The sequence below is a fragment of the Lutjanus erythropterus genome, chromosome 1, assembly GCF_056507025.1.
Source record: "Lutjanus erythropterus isolate fLutEry1 chromosome 1, fLutEry1.hap2, whole genome shotgun sequence".
Lineage (NCBI taxonomy): Eukaryota > Metazoa > Chordata > Actinopteri > Lutjaniformes > Lutjanidae > Lutjanus > Lutjanus erythropterus.
In genome coordinates, this window is record NC_139317.1 from 40,397,014 (window position 1) to 40,413,933 (window position 16,920).

Below are 16,920 nucleotides of genomic sequence, written 5' to 3' on the forward strand. Positions count from 1 at the left end.
CTCTGGGACATTATTTTACCGCCCAAAAGGTCCCTACTCATGGGGTAGTAGTTCCAAAAGTACAGGAACTTGGGCAGGGTTTTTAGAGCTGAAGATTTCTGATCACAAGTAAATACGATGTGCAAAAACAGCCATCACTTTTTCATAGGTCAGTGTACATAGGTCAGTGCATTTCCACTGCAGGAACTTTTCCCAGGGTCTAAGAACCTTTGGAAGAGCAGTGTCAACGTTGTATAGTTGCATGCACATCAGCAGATTAATCTTCGTGGGTCTTTGAACTGCAGTGGAAACACAGACAACAACAGATTGAAGGATTTGTTTAGTTCCTTGAAAAGTAGTTTTCCTTGAACTAAAAGTTCCTGATACTTTGAATGGAAATGGAGTTTAATTTGCCAGATCTTCTCAGGTCTTTATGCTGTGGTGGAAATGCAGACAACAACAGACTGAAAAGACCTTGTAGTTCTTTGAAAATTAGTTCATCTGGGACTAAAAGTTCTGGGTATTACGGGTGGAAACAGTTTGATTTGACTAATCTTTGTGGGTTGTTAGACTGTGATGGAAACTCACAGTAGGCTGAAGGAACCTTTTAGTCCCTGGGACTAAAAATTCTAGGTACTTGAGTGGAAACGTGGCTTCAAAGTTCTTTCAAGGTGATGTTAAAGCCTGGTAGTACACTGCAGTATTATGTATGTAGATGAATGTATTACTACTTGGCAGTAACACATTCCTCTGGATGTCAGAACAGCTGTGATCAGTTGATGACGATGATGATGATGATGATGATGATGATGATGATGAGGAGGAGGAGGAGGAGGAGAGCCACTTCCCTCAGCAGAAGAAGATCTCTCCATCCAGAGGAGGCTCTGGGAGGTGCTGGGGGTCTGCAGGGAGGAGAAGAGAGGAGTCAGTGTCAGCATCACAAGGGAGGATTCTTCCTATAAGAGGATTTTGCTCGCTGATTTGTTGTAACGTTTATTCTCCAGGGAGAGTTAGCGAGCAGCGTCACCCTGCTTCACACTGATCAAACCTCAGCACAGAGCAGACGTTCAGAACCATTCAGGAGCTGACAGAAGCTGCTTCATGTGCTGTATGTTGGCTCACTGCTCACATCAGAGGCATCCTTTCATGTCTACAAATGTAGTTTTACTTTCATGTGTATCAATGCCTTTCATATCAAATGTATTTTGTCTGCATCCCCTGCTGCGTGTGTATTATTGTGTTCTATGTGCTGCTGTTCAGGGAGACTCACAGGAACCTTTTTAAAAACAGCATTTAAATTAAATATACATACAGTTCCTATACAATATTTTCACCCCCGCTGATAAATGCTGGTGTTCAAAGTGACAAAACCAGCAGATGTGTACTCAAAACAGCCCTATGTGTCCTTGCACAAAGCAAATGGAAGAGGTCCACAACCCCTCAGAGAGCAAAACTATTCAATTTTTGTCTACTTAAGGGTTGTTTCAGATTATTTTAATGTGGGTTGGATGAGGTACTTTCCACAGTCAGTGTATCACCTGCAGTAGATGGAGTACCAGCACGGAAACTCAGGTATGTACTGCTGCAGGTGGGGTCAGCAAAAAAACATATTTTAGCGACACAAAAAAGGCCCAGTTAAAAAAATCAATGTCAGTTTAAGTGTATTTTCACTGCTTTCTCTTGCTGTCAGAAGACCTTTTACTTTGGCACTACATAATTTCTCAACTGTAGTACGTCCTTATTCCTACACATGTACGCCTGCCTGTATTATCATTATTATATATTACAGTATTACATGTTACAGAGGCAACACAAGAGACAACAGATACAAGGAAATAAAAACGAGTGATTATGACAACAACAACGAAATGTTGTTCTCTGTGGAGACCAGAGGATAAGAACCAGCAAATACAGAAGAAAATGGTCTGTAGATAGAAACTTACAGCTGCTCTATATAATTCTGTTCAGGAAAACGATCACTGAAAACTAGGGGTGTAATGATATACTGATCTTGATCTATTTATCTATTCAATGTTCAACAATCCAATATTATCGATGCAAAGTAATAGTATCAGTCTATATCATCATCTTTAAGATGCACCTTTATTTGAAAATCCCACAGCATGTCTGTGTCATAATCGTCTGGAAGACACATTGTCAAATTATAATTTAGTTTCTTTTTGTGAATATAATTATGTTACATGATGAAATCCCTACAGCAGACACAGAGTTGCACTCATCTTGCACATGCAGTGTTGATGTCTATATTCACCGCAACTTTCTACAGCTACTGAGGCCAATATACTCAACGGAGAACAAAGAAATATATATGGTGACCTGTTTGTTTGAACAGGAAAAACATGCATGCATTATTTTTTTTTAGGGATTAATTTCAGTATGATCTTGTCATTTTCTGACTCATCTGATCTGCAGCACAGGCAGGCACTCATATGCATGGGGATACAGAAGTGCTATTGGTTGATAAAATGTAGTGCCAAAATTAAGTGCTTTCTGATGCTTTTTTAAGTGACTAAAATGCTTTTGCCATTGTGCTGCCATTGTGCAGCAGTATACTGCTGAGTTGCATGCTGGGAGTAGGTAACACACTGAGTATGGAGAAGTACCTCACACAACTACATGTCAAAAATCTGAATTATCCCTTTAAATTGACCTGGTACGTTTTACGCAATTTGACTTCTGCTGAAAACAGTAACATACAATTTTACATATGATGCCTGTAAACTCAACACACAAGCAGTAAACTAGAAAAGATTAGTGTAAAATACAAAACATATAGAGTTTTATATGTGACACACCAGAATCACAGGACAGGAAAATGGCAGGTGCTAAGACCCAGCAGAGACTGCAGTGCAGTACAATGGTTGACCTGAGGGAAAAACGTGAAAGTACATCACAGTGGACTGTGGCTGCATTCACGACAAGATGAAGGAGACACCGAAGATAAGGAGGCGGCATGATGCAAGCTGAAACTCGCAAAGTGAAAATTTCCTCATGACTGAACAGCCATGACAGACTGAACAGGCTATGATGAGAACTCAGTAATGAATGTGTGTACAGTATGTTTCACACACGACCATTTAATACGGATGGTTTATTGGAAATATAATACTGATTTTAATATGTTTTGTCATCGGCAGTTTAGCTGAAATAAAATATCTGGAAAAATGACACTGTGTCTGGGTTTCTTGCTCACCATCACATGAATCTGAATTTAATCCACCTGTAAAAACACAGATGTGTGTGAATGAGGCTCATTACGTTTTACTGTCAGCGCTGAATTATTATGTAAATGTATTAGTAGGTTTTTTCTTTACATTTATAGAAGTAGAATTATTGAATATATATTACCTTTGTTAAAAAACGAATTAGATACTACTTCCATACTGAAACATGTTTCTGTGGGTAGTATCTCCACAGCATTTTAGGCCTGTTGCTGCTCACTTCATATTTTCCTTTTTAGCTGGTTATTTGAAAAATGTCCACTGGTACTGAATGTCTTCATGTCAATTTACAGATCAGAGAGTGGATGCAGAATAATATCCGGATTATACTAAAGCTTTCAAAGGCAAAGGAATGGTTTTATGTGAAGATAAATATTTTGGCAATCACAGTGGAGACCTACATCCTCACACAGTTGGAGGGACTTTGGGAGGAAACATGTCAGGGGATTCATCATCACCCCTCCACAGAAGAGATATCAAGGTGTAGAAAGGAACTGTTAAAGGTTGTGTGGATCAAATAAGCATTATAAAGTCTGTAATTTTACTCATACTCAAAGTTTGCATCACACTATGTATCCTACTTACTTTTAAAATCATAATTCAGCACTGAGTACAATGTGAATGAACATCCACACCTTTCATCAGCCATTAAGGCTATGTGACTGCAAACAGGCCAATGAAAAACAAGAAGAATGGACAGAAAAAAACAACTGCTGCAGCAGACACAGGTTAGGAGAGGCGACTGTGACCACTGAACAGAGCAGCAGTAATTTAGACTGAAGATTTAAACTGAAACCCCTTTCAAGCAAATGCCTGCTAATGACAGTCCATTAAACATGAGTGGTTAAAAGCAGCTAATACTCTCAGCAGTCTCTGAGAAGAATACTTTGTAGAGTGATGAGTAATATTTCAGCAATGTAACCATACTTGTACTTGAGTACAGTTTTCAGTACTCTTTTCATCACTGTTTATTTTAGGACTGCCCATGACATACGGCCTACTGGTGGGAAATTCACAAATGGCTTGGAAACTGTATTTCAACCCATTACTCTATCTGATGCTCTGACAATACATTTGGGTACAATAACACTTCATATTCAGACTGCAGCAGACAAATGAAAACCTACATAATGGAGAGACTAACCTTTTGTATGAACATGCAGACAAATTTAGGGGACTGTGGTGAAAATGGATCAGGTACATCAACTAACAGAGACCAGACCTGCTTTAATTGAAACTGCCATCTCCTCTGAAATACTAGAGGTGTGTTGTTACTGTTATAATGAGCAGATTTTGACTATCAGTGAGATTGTTTTGTTCGAAAGTTCATTTAACTCTAAGTAAGATCTTAAGGAGAGGAAAAGAAGGGAGATAAGCTTTATTTAGATACGGATTAATCCAATTATTTGAGCTGTTTATATTACTATGTAAATGTGGTTTATGTGTTTAATTGTCTGTTAAACCTGAACTGTGAATGACCTCCCTAATATAAATACAATTTTAAAAAAGAAAGAAAAAGAGAAAATATCCACTGGGAACACCAGAAGCAGAGTAATAATTGATCCTATATATATGAAGTGGATTAGTCTACCCAGCATGCACTGCAGTGTGAAACACTATGAGAAAACCTTGGACTTTGGTCCTCAAACATGGGATAAATTTGTCTTTCTAAAAACACCGGAGGCCCTCATGCAATGCTTCTAGCAATCTTTTTCATCCATTTGTCCACCCAATGTCATCCTCCTTCCACAACCTGTCACTTCTCTTTCTGATAACCAAATGTCATGTATCCAGTCTGAAGTGTCCCTGAGAAAAACCCTTGACTCACTCCGATCTGCTGACTCACTGAATGATTTAAGTACCTGCTGTCTGCGCGCTCCCTCCTTTGCCCTTCTTCTTCTTCTTCTCCTTCTCCTTCCCCTCTTTGTTTTTGTTCTTGGCCAGCTGCAGCAGGCTCTTTGAGATCTGGTTATTGGCTTCGCCGCCCTTGAGGTTGGTGGAGGATGAGGTAAAGGGATTGAGGCCTTTCCCTTTGGGCTTTGACCGCTGGGGCTGCAGCCTCATCTCCAGCGGGTCCAGCTCCAGAGAGTGGGAGCTGCCGGGGTACTGGGATTCATCCGACGTCGTAGAGGGAGTCCTCTGGAAGAAAGATGTGCAGATGTTATCTACATCTGTGAGTGAATATTTATGAAAGGTGACTATTTTGATGTTTGTCCAAGCTTATTGTGATTTAAAAATGAGCACAAGTGTTTTCAGAAAAGCTTAATGTTAGAAAATAAAAAATGTTTATCTACATACACAGGTTTTGGCATAAAAGGCTGGAAATATAACTGTTTGGATTGCGATGCAGCCCCGTTTCCTAGTTAATATGTTGCCAAGAGCTTTTTTGAATTCGCTTTCAAGAGGACCCAGGTTCAACCCTCCGATGCGAGCATCCACAAACACTAACCCCGCTGAAGTGTCATCGAGGTAAACACGGCCTCCCTTCCAGCTCATCGAGTGTTGCCCCTGACACCGGGGGGCAGCAGAGAGGCACTTTTCCCGCAGGAGGCAACAGATCATGTTATCATCACTGTTGTGATTGTTTTAAAGTGTCCCTGCTCACCTCAGCCAGACGGACCTCCTCCATCTTGTCGAGCTGCCGCTGCACGGCCTCCCTGTCCCTCTCCAGCTTCCTCTGGGCGTCCCTCAGCCTCTCCAGGTCTCTCTGGTACTCCTCCTTCTTGCTCTGCAGCTCCTTCTTCTCCTCCTCCAGCTCTTTGTGCTGCTTCAAGACATCCTCCTCCTGCAGTGGTTGGGAGGGGCATAGATGGATTTATAGAAATGATACAGCACAAAGATATGGTGTCCTATCAGAAATTGAAAATATTCTGTTATTGTGTAGATTGATATTACAAGTCTGTACATCTCCAGACTAGTGCTAAGCTCCATTATCTCAGACTAAATGGAGGAAAACTATTTGCTGAGCTTAAGGCTGCAACTAATGATTATTTTCACAGTCAATTAATTGGATGATTATTTTCTCAGTTAATCGATTAATAGTTGTTTACCTATGAAATGTCAGAAAATTCCAATTTCCACGTCCAAAATGACATCCACAATGTTTTGATCTACCCACAACCCAAAGATATTCAGAGGACTGTCAGGGAACGCAGAAAATATCACTTTTAAGAAGCTGGAATCAGAGAATGTGGACGTATTTTCTTCAAAATTACTCAAACCGTTAATCAATTAATTTAATAATCTATTAATAACTGATTAATTGCTGCAGCTCTAGCTGAGATGTAATATATTATCTGAGATAGGAAACTGTATTTAATATCCTTCAAATAAAAGTAATATATGTTACACATAATTCTTCTATCTTCATCTTCACAGATAAATTAACTAGACAGTACTAGACAATATTAACTCATTTGTTTTTGGTTGTTATACATTTATTGGTATTTGTTAGGTTTTTCTTAGAACTTGATATATTTTCAATTACTCACACAATTGCTCCATTTTTGAACATATGTAAATAAATTGCTTTCCTTTATCCTCTTTTTCCTTTCCACTTGCTGCTACAATATTTTGTGTTTAAAGGTAATAATGTAGTGAGTCAGTTTGGTTTTTAGAATGAAGAGTTTCGCAAATTGAAAATTAAGCCAAGGGAATTGTCAAATAGTGCAGAGTGGCTTAACATTAGCAAATAAGCACAAATTGCAGTTATTTGTAGGAAGCGCACTAAATAAAATGTAATATTTAGTTAATTTCAAAATGTCAATTGTGATGGTGCAGCCTAGAAAGCCTGAACCCCTTGTTGTTGAGTCATTCACAAATCATTAGCAAATCTGTCTAATTCGACACTTTCTGTGCTGGATATCCAATCAGCACTGGTGGTAACTGTAGTCAACTGAGGCAATACATTCCTCAGTTGTTGCTATATTGACCAAAGAAGCTGAGTTCTCCTTCCCACTGAGCTTTACCAGCAGTGCCTACATGTACCAGGATGCACTGCATGCAAGCCTCTGATGCCCACTCCCATCTTGTCTCCTATCACCACCCCAGCCTATAGGTGTTACTTTGCTGGTCAAAACACAGGCCACATTCCAATCCAGAGCCTCGACACTCCATCTGTAACTGTGTGCTGACACATGCAGCTGTGGAGGATCTCTTAAATAACGGGTAGTTTGTAAATACACCAGCAAGCCTTTCTTTGACAGAAACAGGACCATTCATCATGATGGATATTATAATTCAATAAAAAATTAAAGGATACTCTTATACACAGCACTGACAAAGAGCATGTGACACAGCACACTCATTACATTCATGGCATAGTTAGCTTATAAAAGAAAAAACAATTGTTTAAATAAATAAAAAAAAACACTTCGTCTATTTTTGTTCAACTTTTTTTATCATGTCATTCTGTCTGTTTGAGGGAAGACAACTTATTACTTGTCCTTGAAATCAAATACAAGAAACAAACATCTAAATACAGTATGGAACCTTTCCTCCATCCTGTACACAAAAGAAGGCATCGCAACATTTACCATCAAGACTGACTGAATATCTACATGAAAAGTGGAAAATTTCCTTTAAAGCAACAGACCAGATTTAGCTGTCTTAGCGTGCTAGCTTTAAGCTAAACCTAAGCCATTAAGCTGAACCTTTTTACTACTACTGCAATTTCTTTGCATCCTCCTCAGTTTTAATTTGACCCTGCAGATTTGATCTCAGTGAAACTTAAAATCAAAAGACAGTTGTGGAATATGAAGGGTTTTCAGAGGTCTGTTTTTTATCATCACTGCAGGAAATCCTGAATGTTTTACTTTATACTACATTGTATCAGGTAAAAAAAAAAACCTGTACATTACTACAGTATAAAACCATCCCACTGATTACAATTTGCTGGGGTTTCATTAATAATTACAGCTGCCTAGCAACCTATTAATAATACACAGAACTGGTAGAAAAGGATGTCTAGTTACCTGTATGTGCAACAGCCCCTCCTTCTCAGTCAGTCTCTGTTCCCTCAGCTCCCACCCCTTCTCCCTTCTCCTCTTCTCCTCAGCATGAGCTGCCTGCTGTCTCTGCAGGGATGCCAGCTCCTGCCGCTGCTTCTCCAGACTGCGCTGCTTCTCCTGTTCAATCAGCGAGCTGGGCCGCGAACTGGGCCGCGACAGAGACGTGCAGGAGGAGGAGCGCTCGCTCAGGGCCTGCCGCTGGTCCTCGATGAAACTGTCCTGCTGAACCACCACCGCCTGGGAGGGACACAACCAGAGCCGCAGGACGCATAGATTGGGTCAGATATATCAGTCCTGGAATTGTCTTAAAGGTCCTGTTCAGACCTGCTATTAACATGTGTCCTAGGTGATCCTATCACAAATGGCTATATTCAGATGTGGTCTGGGCCGCAAGTGACCACGTTCTTTCAGCAGTGTGAACGCAAATGTGTCCTTGGCCACATTGAAAGACCGTCCTCTAAGTCCGTCATTAGGGCTCTCTTACCTGCAGAGGGTGTTTGTGAACACACTAGCAACCCCAGACTCCCTTAAGAAATTCCTCTATTCTGAGAGATTTTGAATGAGCAGGAACTTTATAAACTTAATTTTTAATTATTTGGCCATTCTTGTAAATTTGGCAGATGTTATACATTCATTTACATCTTTCTGTGTTATGTGTTTCTGTGTTCTTTGTGGAAAAAAACACTGTGTCCATTTGTCTCAGCATTCTGCAGGATAAAAATGATTTATTTTGCAAATGTGTTTATTTGCCTGCACAGTGAGGGAGGAAAACAGATATGGCAATCATTCGTCTTGTAAATTTAGTATTAGATGCAATACATTAAGTTGTTTCTTTCCTTGTCAGAAACATGGTGTTGCTGAGAAGAGCAGACAGGAGAGATGCTCTGTGGGATGCAGGGATGCACACTTTCACTCTCTCTGACTCTGTCATTAATGCCTTCCTTTGTCATCCGTGATGTGAAAACATCTGATTTCCACACAGTCAGAAAAACTAAAAGTGTGTCAGACACATAGTTAAGTCATAAAATCCCATGGAGCTCTCTGCAGGGCTGCTGACAGAACTGGTAAAATATGAGACTCATATAGGCTGATAGAGGAGGAAAACAGGAATGAACTAACAGCCAAATGGTCAGTAATGGACATTAAACTGACAAAGCAGAGTGTTTATTTGCATACAGGGTGGGCAAGTGAGATCTGATCACATGCTAATACCACATCTGAACAGGCTCAAAGATATTCTTTTCTGTTTCAATGGCTTGACTTTCATATTGCACCTGAAAGCATCTCAAATTACATTTTTCCTTTCATCATTTTACACAAGAAGTGATTTTTTCAAATTCCCAATGACAGCAAAATGGTTCATAGAGCGTCATTATGCATACATTGTATGGAAGCCGTCTCACCTGAAGAGTGCTGAGCAGCAGATGCAGATTGGAGACACTGTGAAGGACCTGCTGTTGGAAAAGAGACATCACTGAGCATCTTTTTAACTCAAACATCCCGGTCTGCTCCTATTCTGTCATATGGAGAAAACTGTTTGATGTAGTCTTGCTTATTACACTTGACTTTGCTTGTTAAAATGCATCATGGACGGTTGCAGTGATTTATTTTAAACGTTGACTTTTTCTTACAATAGGCTCTAGCTGTGGATTGCATGTAATATGAATTTACCAGTGACTAAGCCAGCATTGAAGTGACTTGAGTTTACAGTGATGTGACCTTTTCTCCATTCAAACACTGACAAAAAAGACAAGGCCACTGAGCTTTCAGCTGCCAACAATGTTTACTAAGACACAAACTGCTCCAATTAATGTTCAGTGGGAGCAGCAGAAAACAGAAGTTCTAAAGCAGAGCAGCTGCACAAAGAGATGTTGCATCACACATAAATGCAGTTTTGTGTTCGTAATAGTCTGTATAACAAATGGAGGATGGTGGGGGGTAAACAACCATATTGTATGATACATTATATCATCTTTTTCCCAGTTCAAAATAAAATGTTCCGCTTACATCTTGTATTTTTTATTTAATGGTTAACTGGAACTATTCTTGACCTGTTTAGGATCAATAATTATGAACGCAGAAGTATTTGAATTGATCTGTTTCTGCATCTTTTCAGAACTTCTACATGGAAACAGTGTTACCAAACGTTCAGTGTGCTGTATGACGAGTGCTTGCTGAGACCTTGGAGACCTTTGTCATATTATCTGCTTTTCAATTTTTAGAACAAAATGGAAGCTACAGTCTACACAGTATAACTGTGGATCTTAAGTGAAATATCTACACTACTTTAACATGGATTGCCGTGCAATTTGATACATATATCCATGTTACCCAGAGGATGAAACCTACTGACTTCAGTAGTTCTGCCTTTTTCTCAGGCACTCCAGGAGGTCAAAGCTTTCTTTCTTTTAGTGAAAACTTCAACATACAAGATGGAGTGGCAAAAAATGTGCAGACATCCATGCTTCCCAGAGGATGAATTATAATAACTTTTGTGATAATTTTTCATCTCACACGATCATCAAGTCAAATTTTATTCATCCAGTACTTTGGTTTATGACCTGATGACATTCCCACCAGCCTGAGCTGTATTTTTGTGTGTAGCACAAATTAGCAAGTGATGAAATTCTAACATGCTGAACTAAGACGGTTAATATGTTAAACATTATACCCACTAAACATCAAGATGTTAGCAACAACTATGCTAAACAGCATTCATCTTAAATAGTGCTGTGCCTGAATACAGCTTTTTCATAAGCCATGTTTCCACTCTGTCCCTGCTCAGGGAAAAGTACTTTCCAAAAGTTCGGAAACTTTGAGGGTGAGGCTTGCAGTGCTTAACATTTCTCATAGGTTGAGTACTTGCACCATTTGATTTCAGCCAAATCTGTAGCTGCAAAACAGTTTGTTTTTATTCATTGTGCTTCGACACATCAACGAGGAGAAGAAAGCACGAGAGTGACCAACAACAAAGTCCAGACCTTATTGAACAGTCATGCTGAGGACGAAATCCAATGGCAATTTGAAACAGAGACCCACACTGATAAGATGTATGCAAAAATCTGTAACAACAGCAGTCATTTTTTTATACATCAGTGGAATAATTGCATAATCTTTGTGGGTCTTTAGAACATGCTGAAAATGCAGAAGACAATGTGCTGAAAGAACCTTTTAAAGTTCCTTGAAAAGTAGTTCCTGGGACTAAAAGTTACGAGTAATTTGAGTGGAAATGTGGCTATAGCTGCTAGCATGGCTGTAGACTTGTAATCTTGTTTTACTCACTTATCTTATTCACTGTGTGTTATGGACGATAGAGGTTTCTTTGGCATTATTGTGTGTTTTAAACTTTATTTTTCTATTTTGGTAAGTTCTACTGGCACTGTAATACTGGCGCTGCTTGGGATGCTTGCTCTATTCTCATACATAATTCATTTTTCATCTTATTTTTCAGTTAAAATTCTTTTCAAAAATCTCAAAAGCATGATTTTATTAGACTACTTCTTCCTTTTACAATCTACAGTTTTGAGTAAGTCTGTTTTAAATAATGCTACTAAGATCTAGTACCACTAACACAAACGTGTACAATACAACAACTACAGCTGATACTGTTACTATTTCAGCTAAAACATTTATTGATGTTGATAAGGATTACAGTGACACAGAGTTTTGACAGTTTCCATGTAAACAGCAGCTGTAATTGACTTTGAGACGGGAAGTTAATGTTACCTCACTGTTCCTCTTCAGCAGCAGCAGCACGTTGGCGTTTCCTCCCTGCACACAAAACAAAACACACACTAAGCACTGCACAGCCAGTGATGCACATGCACACACACACACATATCTTCCAGTGTGTCTCATTGTGTGTGTGTGTGTGTGTGTGTGTGTAAAGTATGTACAGTATGTGTATGTCAGCTTGCATACGCTACAGTACATATGGCTGTGTGAATGTGATTATACTGTAGTGTGGGTGTACTGTAACAATCTAATTGTATCTTTGTGTGATTATGTAAGCTGATACAGTCAAACAGCAGTCTTGCAGCTGTATTATTAAATAAAATGTATCATCCATTTACAAAGAAAACCATAAACTATTAGATAATAGAAAATGTGATGCTTAAATTAACACTGTATTGTATTTTAAATTATCATTCTGACTTCTGCAAATTCTCCTTCCTTTTCCTGCTGAGCCCCCTCTGAACTTTGGCGTCATGCCCAGGATGAAATAAATAAAAATCAAAAACAGCTCTTTTGTGCGGGCACAATTAACAAGGTGAGGTGCCAATTTGGATCAGAGACCAAAAAAATGCTTTTGTTAAACAGCTTACTACAGTATCTTGGCTCCACTAGAACATTCAAGCAGCTCTGTGCAGTCCAGCTGCTGGATATGTGCAGGATATATGACTACAAAGGCTAGAATCCAGTGCTGAGTTACAATAGCAGCACCTAAAGGCGACCCATTCATTTTCATCCACTATTGAATTCTTATACAACCGATGGTCGCCATTAGCAACGGGACCTGGCAGGAAGAGTCAAGAGGCTAATTCACTGGAGGGAGAGAAGCAGCTAAATTCATCTTAATGGTATTGTTAATGTTGGAGGACAAATGCACCCCCACACATGGCCTCAGGTTCTCATTGAGGCGTGGGGGCGTAGCGGCTTCAGAGTCGAGAATAATTGGCTGCTGAGATGCCGACCTTCTTTAAAACGCTGTCAGACTCCGTCCTGCGCAGATCCCCCGCCGTATCCTCACTCTCGTCTCTGTCTCCACCTGACATAAAGGGAAACCACGGGAGACGTGAATGAGCCAGGCAGCAAATAATACACATTCAGGTCCACTGCAGGGGAACAGGAGAACAGAGGCACAATGACGTGGACCACTTATCATCTAATCTAATATCAGCACATGTTGAAAATGTCACTTTTAAACTAATCTTAAAGCTTTTTATGTGTGATGACAGGTAATCGCATTTTAGAGATGATGTAATGACAGTCTGGTGAATAAAGGGAAGGATCTTTTCTGTTCTGCACTTCTAGACATCACTGGAAGTCTGTCAACAGGTGTCCACTACAATTCATGGACGTTAAGGCTGCAGTTTATGATTATTTATTTTATTATCAATTAATCTGACAGTTATTTTCAGGATTGGCTGAATGGCTGAGTCTATAAAATATGAAAAAAAATGTGAAAAATGTTCATTACAATTTCCCACAAATTCCAAGAGCTCAAAGTGACATTTTCAAATTGCTTCTTTTATCCAACCAACAGACCAAAACGCAAAGGCTCCTCATTTACTATCATAAATGACAAAAAGACAAAATAAATGACAAATCTTAACATTTATGAACCTGGAAGCAGCAGATCTTTGAAATACTGATTTAAAGGATTAGGCTAATTAATTATCACATTAGTTGACAACTAACTTTCATCTTATCAATTACTGTTTGGGGGTAATCATCAGTCACATAGTGGCCAATAGATTAGATCAGTTATAGATGGTCACCATACAGCCACAAAAACAAAACATAAAATACAGAGACATTTTTCTTCATTTTTTTCCCCCCTAAAATAGTAAATATCACACCACAGGTCAAAATGATCACCATTTCTGCTCAAGCTCAACTGTGACTGACGATTATTTTCATACATTAATCTGATTCTTTCTTTGCTTAATCGCAGCAAATAGTGAAAAATGTCCATCACAACTTCCTTCAGCCTAAGATGACATCTTTAAAGGTCTTGTTTTGTCCAACCAACAGCCCAGATCAACCCATGCATTCAGTTTAATATCATATTAGACAAAGAAAAAAACAGCAAATCAACCACACTTTAGAAAAAAGTTGTCTTCATGTGTGGCTGCTAATTACTTAACCATTAGTTATTCTTTTTGTTGTCTGTTCCCTAGTAACTCATCATTATTTACTATTAACCTATTACTCATAAAAACGTGCAGATCTTTAGGTCTTGAAAGTACATGGTAGAGAACTGATGAATCTTGACCTGATTTTGTTGATGAATATAAAAATCTCACATGGAAATTATGCATAACATGTATTTGTATTCATCTCATATTTCTATTAATTGCATTTTGTTTGCCTTTGGATTTTCTTTCTGCTCTACTGCCACCTTATTTAAAATCTTATCTCATCTACTTACAATATGCAGTTCAGTTGACTCCATACATCTCAAATATTAGTTTATCTAATGTCACAATTGCCTCTGATGCTAATATTTGTTTCTGCCTGCTTTTGAAATAAAGGGTAAAATACACCATCACAATATTAAAAACATTCTGTAGTGCCCCTTTTCCACATCGGTTCTCCAGGTGCTGCGACTGATATCAAAGTCTTGACCTCTTACGGCTCACTATCTGCCACTCTGTCAGCAGAGTCCCACTCTGAGTCTGCAAGCCACCAGTTCAGAGGTATCGCCCCAGGCCACGTCCCCCTCAGGAAGCATCAGCTCTGCTGTCCAAGCTCCTGTCCAAAATGTTTTATCTAACTGCACTGAACAAGAGCATTGTGGGAAGTGCTGGGTGTGGTGCCTGCTGTTATGTGGCCACTAAAAATCACTTTTAAGTTGAAATATTGTACTTTCCAAACATGTGCTGGGCTTTCAGTAGTGTCACCGCACATTTGCAGTCCAGTCATTGAGTCGATGCAGTTATCTGCACCAGCAGGTCTGGGTTCAGAGCCTTTGACTGTTACAGGCTTCAAACATGGAAGTCTGGCTGACCACTCGGCACAGAAAACAATCAGGCGGCCAGCAGACTTACTTTTACTGCTGTGCATCTGGTGACTGTCGAAGCCTCCGAAGGTCTCAGCCCGACGGGGCAGACACACCGACCCTGCGCCGCCTCCCTCCTGGACGCTGGCCATGGCCCCGCCCAGGCTGCCGTTCACCAGCGCCTGTAACGTCTCCACTGTCACACACACGCACACAGACACACACAGACAGAGGCAAACATCAATGTGCAGGTCAGTAAGTGAATTATCCCGGCTAACTGTGTTACAGTTCAGCTCTGCAGTCATGAATCCTACCAGGCACTTCTGCTTTCAACCTGGTATTGGCTCCTGTTGCTAAGCAACTATTGACAACCTGCTTGAACCGCAGAGCTCTTTTCCTGAAAGTTTAAATATCTTTACCATCTGAAATTATATAAACTGTGGGAAGACACATACACTGCTTGTATCCATGTATGTATACAGACCATGCAGCACTGTGACCTTTCCAGTGAAAATACACAGAAACAAAGCTGCTGCTGCTGCTGGATGTGAATTCACAGTAAAACACCTCAGCAGAAGAAATGACATTACTGCTGCCAATTCACATATCAAATAAGGACAATTATTGCTCCAGGCTTTAGAAAGAGGAGGTGAAAAATACAATCTGCTAGTTTTAAAAGTGGAAACCTTTACAGAAGCTCCTGCATTAGACCTGCAAACAATTCTTCCTTGACTGTTACACAACCTGTAAACTGCACAACAAATTCCTGGGATTTTGTGACTAACTGCACATTTTTAGTCAAACAGTTTGCCTGCAGCAGTACTTAGAAATCATTAACGTCTAGCTGCATGTGTGCATAGCTTCTCAGTCCTCTCTACGTAGCTCACAGCTCTGACCACGACTACGTCCCTCAGTACTTTCAGGCTGCAACACCGAGAACTGGCTGTTTGAGTGTGAACTAAGCAATAGCAAGAAACAGTGCCTTATAATTACACAAAACAAACAATGAGAAATGATCAATAAATTTGCTATTTCTTCAGCATCTTTTTTTGTCGATTATATTTTTTCAGCATTTTTTTAAGACCAGGAAGTGATGAGAATGCAAAAAAAAGTCACTGTTCTAGTAAAAATCTGATTTCTGTCTAGTCTACAAAGTCTAGTAAATCTTTCATAATCTTGAAATAAACAGAAACAAATCAAATTGCCCTGGAAACAACTGATGTATGGGTTTATGATTCAACAAGATAAAATGGCTTAAGAATACTTTCTGACACACTCAGGCCTGAAATACTTTGTTTTTTCTTTATTCTTGTAAGAAATGATTCAGGTTGAACCAACAGTGTGCAAAGCTGTCATCATAGCAAAAGGTGGCTACTCTGAAGAATCTAAAATATCAAACAGGAAAAAACTTTTGCTCACTTATAGGTTCACAGGTGCGTAGGAGAGGATCATGGGTTGAAAATGAAAAGCAACACCACATAATTACTACATAATTCCATATTTCATCATTTTGATATCTCCAGAATTAATCTAAACTGCAGAAAAATACCAAAAATAAAGAAAAACATTGACTGAGAAGATGTGTCCAAACTTTTGACTGGTACTGTATATATGCTCAAAATGATTAGGTCCTATTTCATGTCTACATCACTTTAAATCAGATGCCATTGTGCTACAAACAACCAAAATTATGTTTGATGAAATGATGAATTATGTTTCTTGTTTCAAACTGCCTCACTGAGCAACAATTACCTGACAAGTAACTTTCAATAAATTAAGCAAATAAAGTAAATAAATAAAGATTTCAAAAATCCTTTTCATTTTTTCCCCCCCATTTTTTGTTTTCAAGCCAACGCTCATTGAAACAGCGACCTCCCGGCATTCTGTCGTCTGTTAGCCTCGCACTCACTCTTCCATCACAGACTGACAGATCACAGTTAGTGTAGCCCACTCTCTGACTTATTTT

At 39.3% G+C, this 16,920-nt stretch overlaps 1 protein-coding gene across 1 annotated transcript in view; it reads right to left on the reverse strand.

Annotated features, from left to right (window-relative positions):
- Positions 1-433: 433 nt before the first annotated feature.
- Positions 434-16,920, reverse strand: part of akap13a (A-kinase anchoring protein 13a) — a 152,210-nt gene continuing 135,723 nt past the window's right edge. The window contains exons 33-40 of the mRNA XM_084721804.1: positions 15,004-15,150; positions 12,925-12,998; positions 11,957-12,001; positions 9,634-9,684; positions 8,195-8,467; positions 5,827-6,009; positions 5,084-5,360; positions 434-881 (exon numbers count right to left, since the gene is read on the reverse strand). Of these exons, the coding sequence (XP_084577930.1) occupies positions 829-881; positions 5,084-5,360; positions 5,827-6,009; positions 8,195-8,467; positions 9,634-9,684; positions 11,957-12,001; positions 12,925-12,998; positions 15,004-15,150 (1,103 nt within the window). The 3' untranslated portion in view covers positions 434-828. The remainder of the gene's footprint in view (positions 882-5,083; positions 5,361-5,826; positions 6,010-8,194; positions 8,468-9,633; positions 9,685-11,956; positions 12,002-12,924; positions 12,999-15,003; positions 15,151-16,920) is intronic.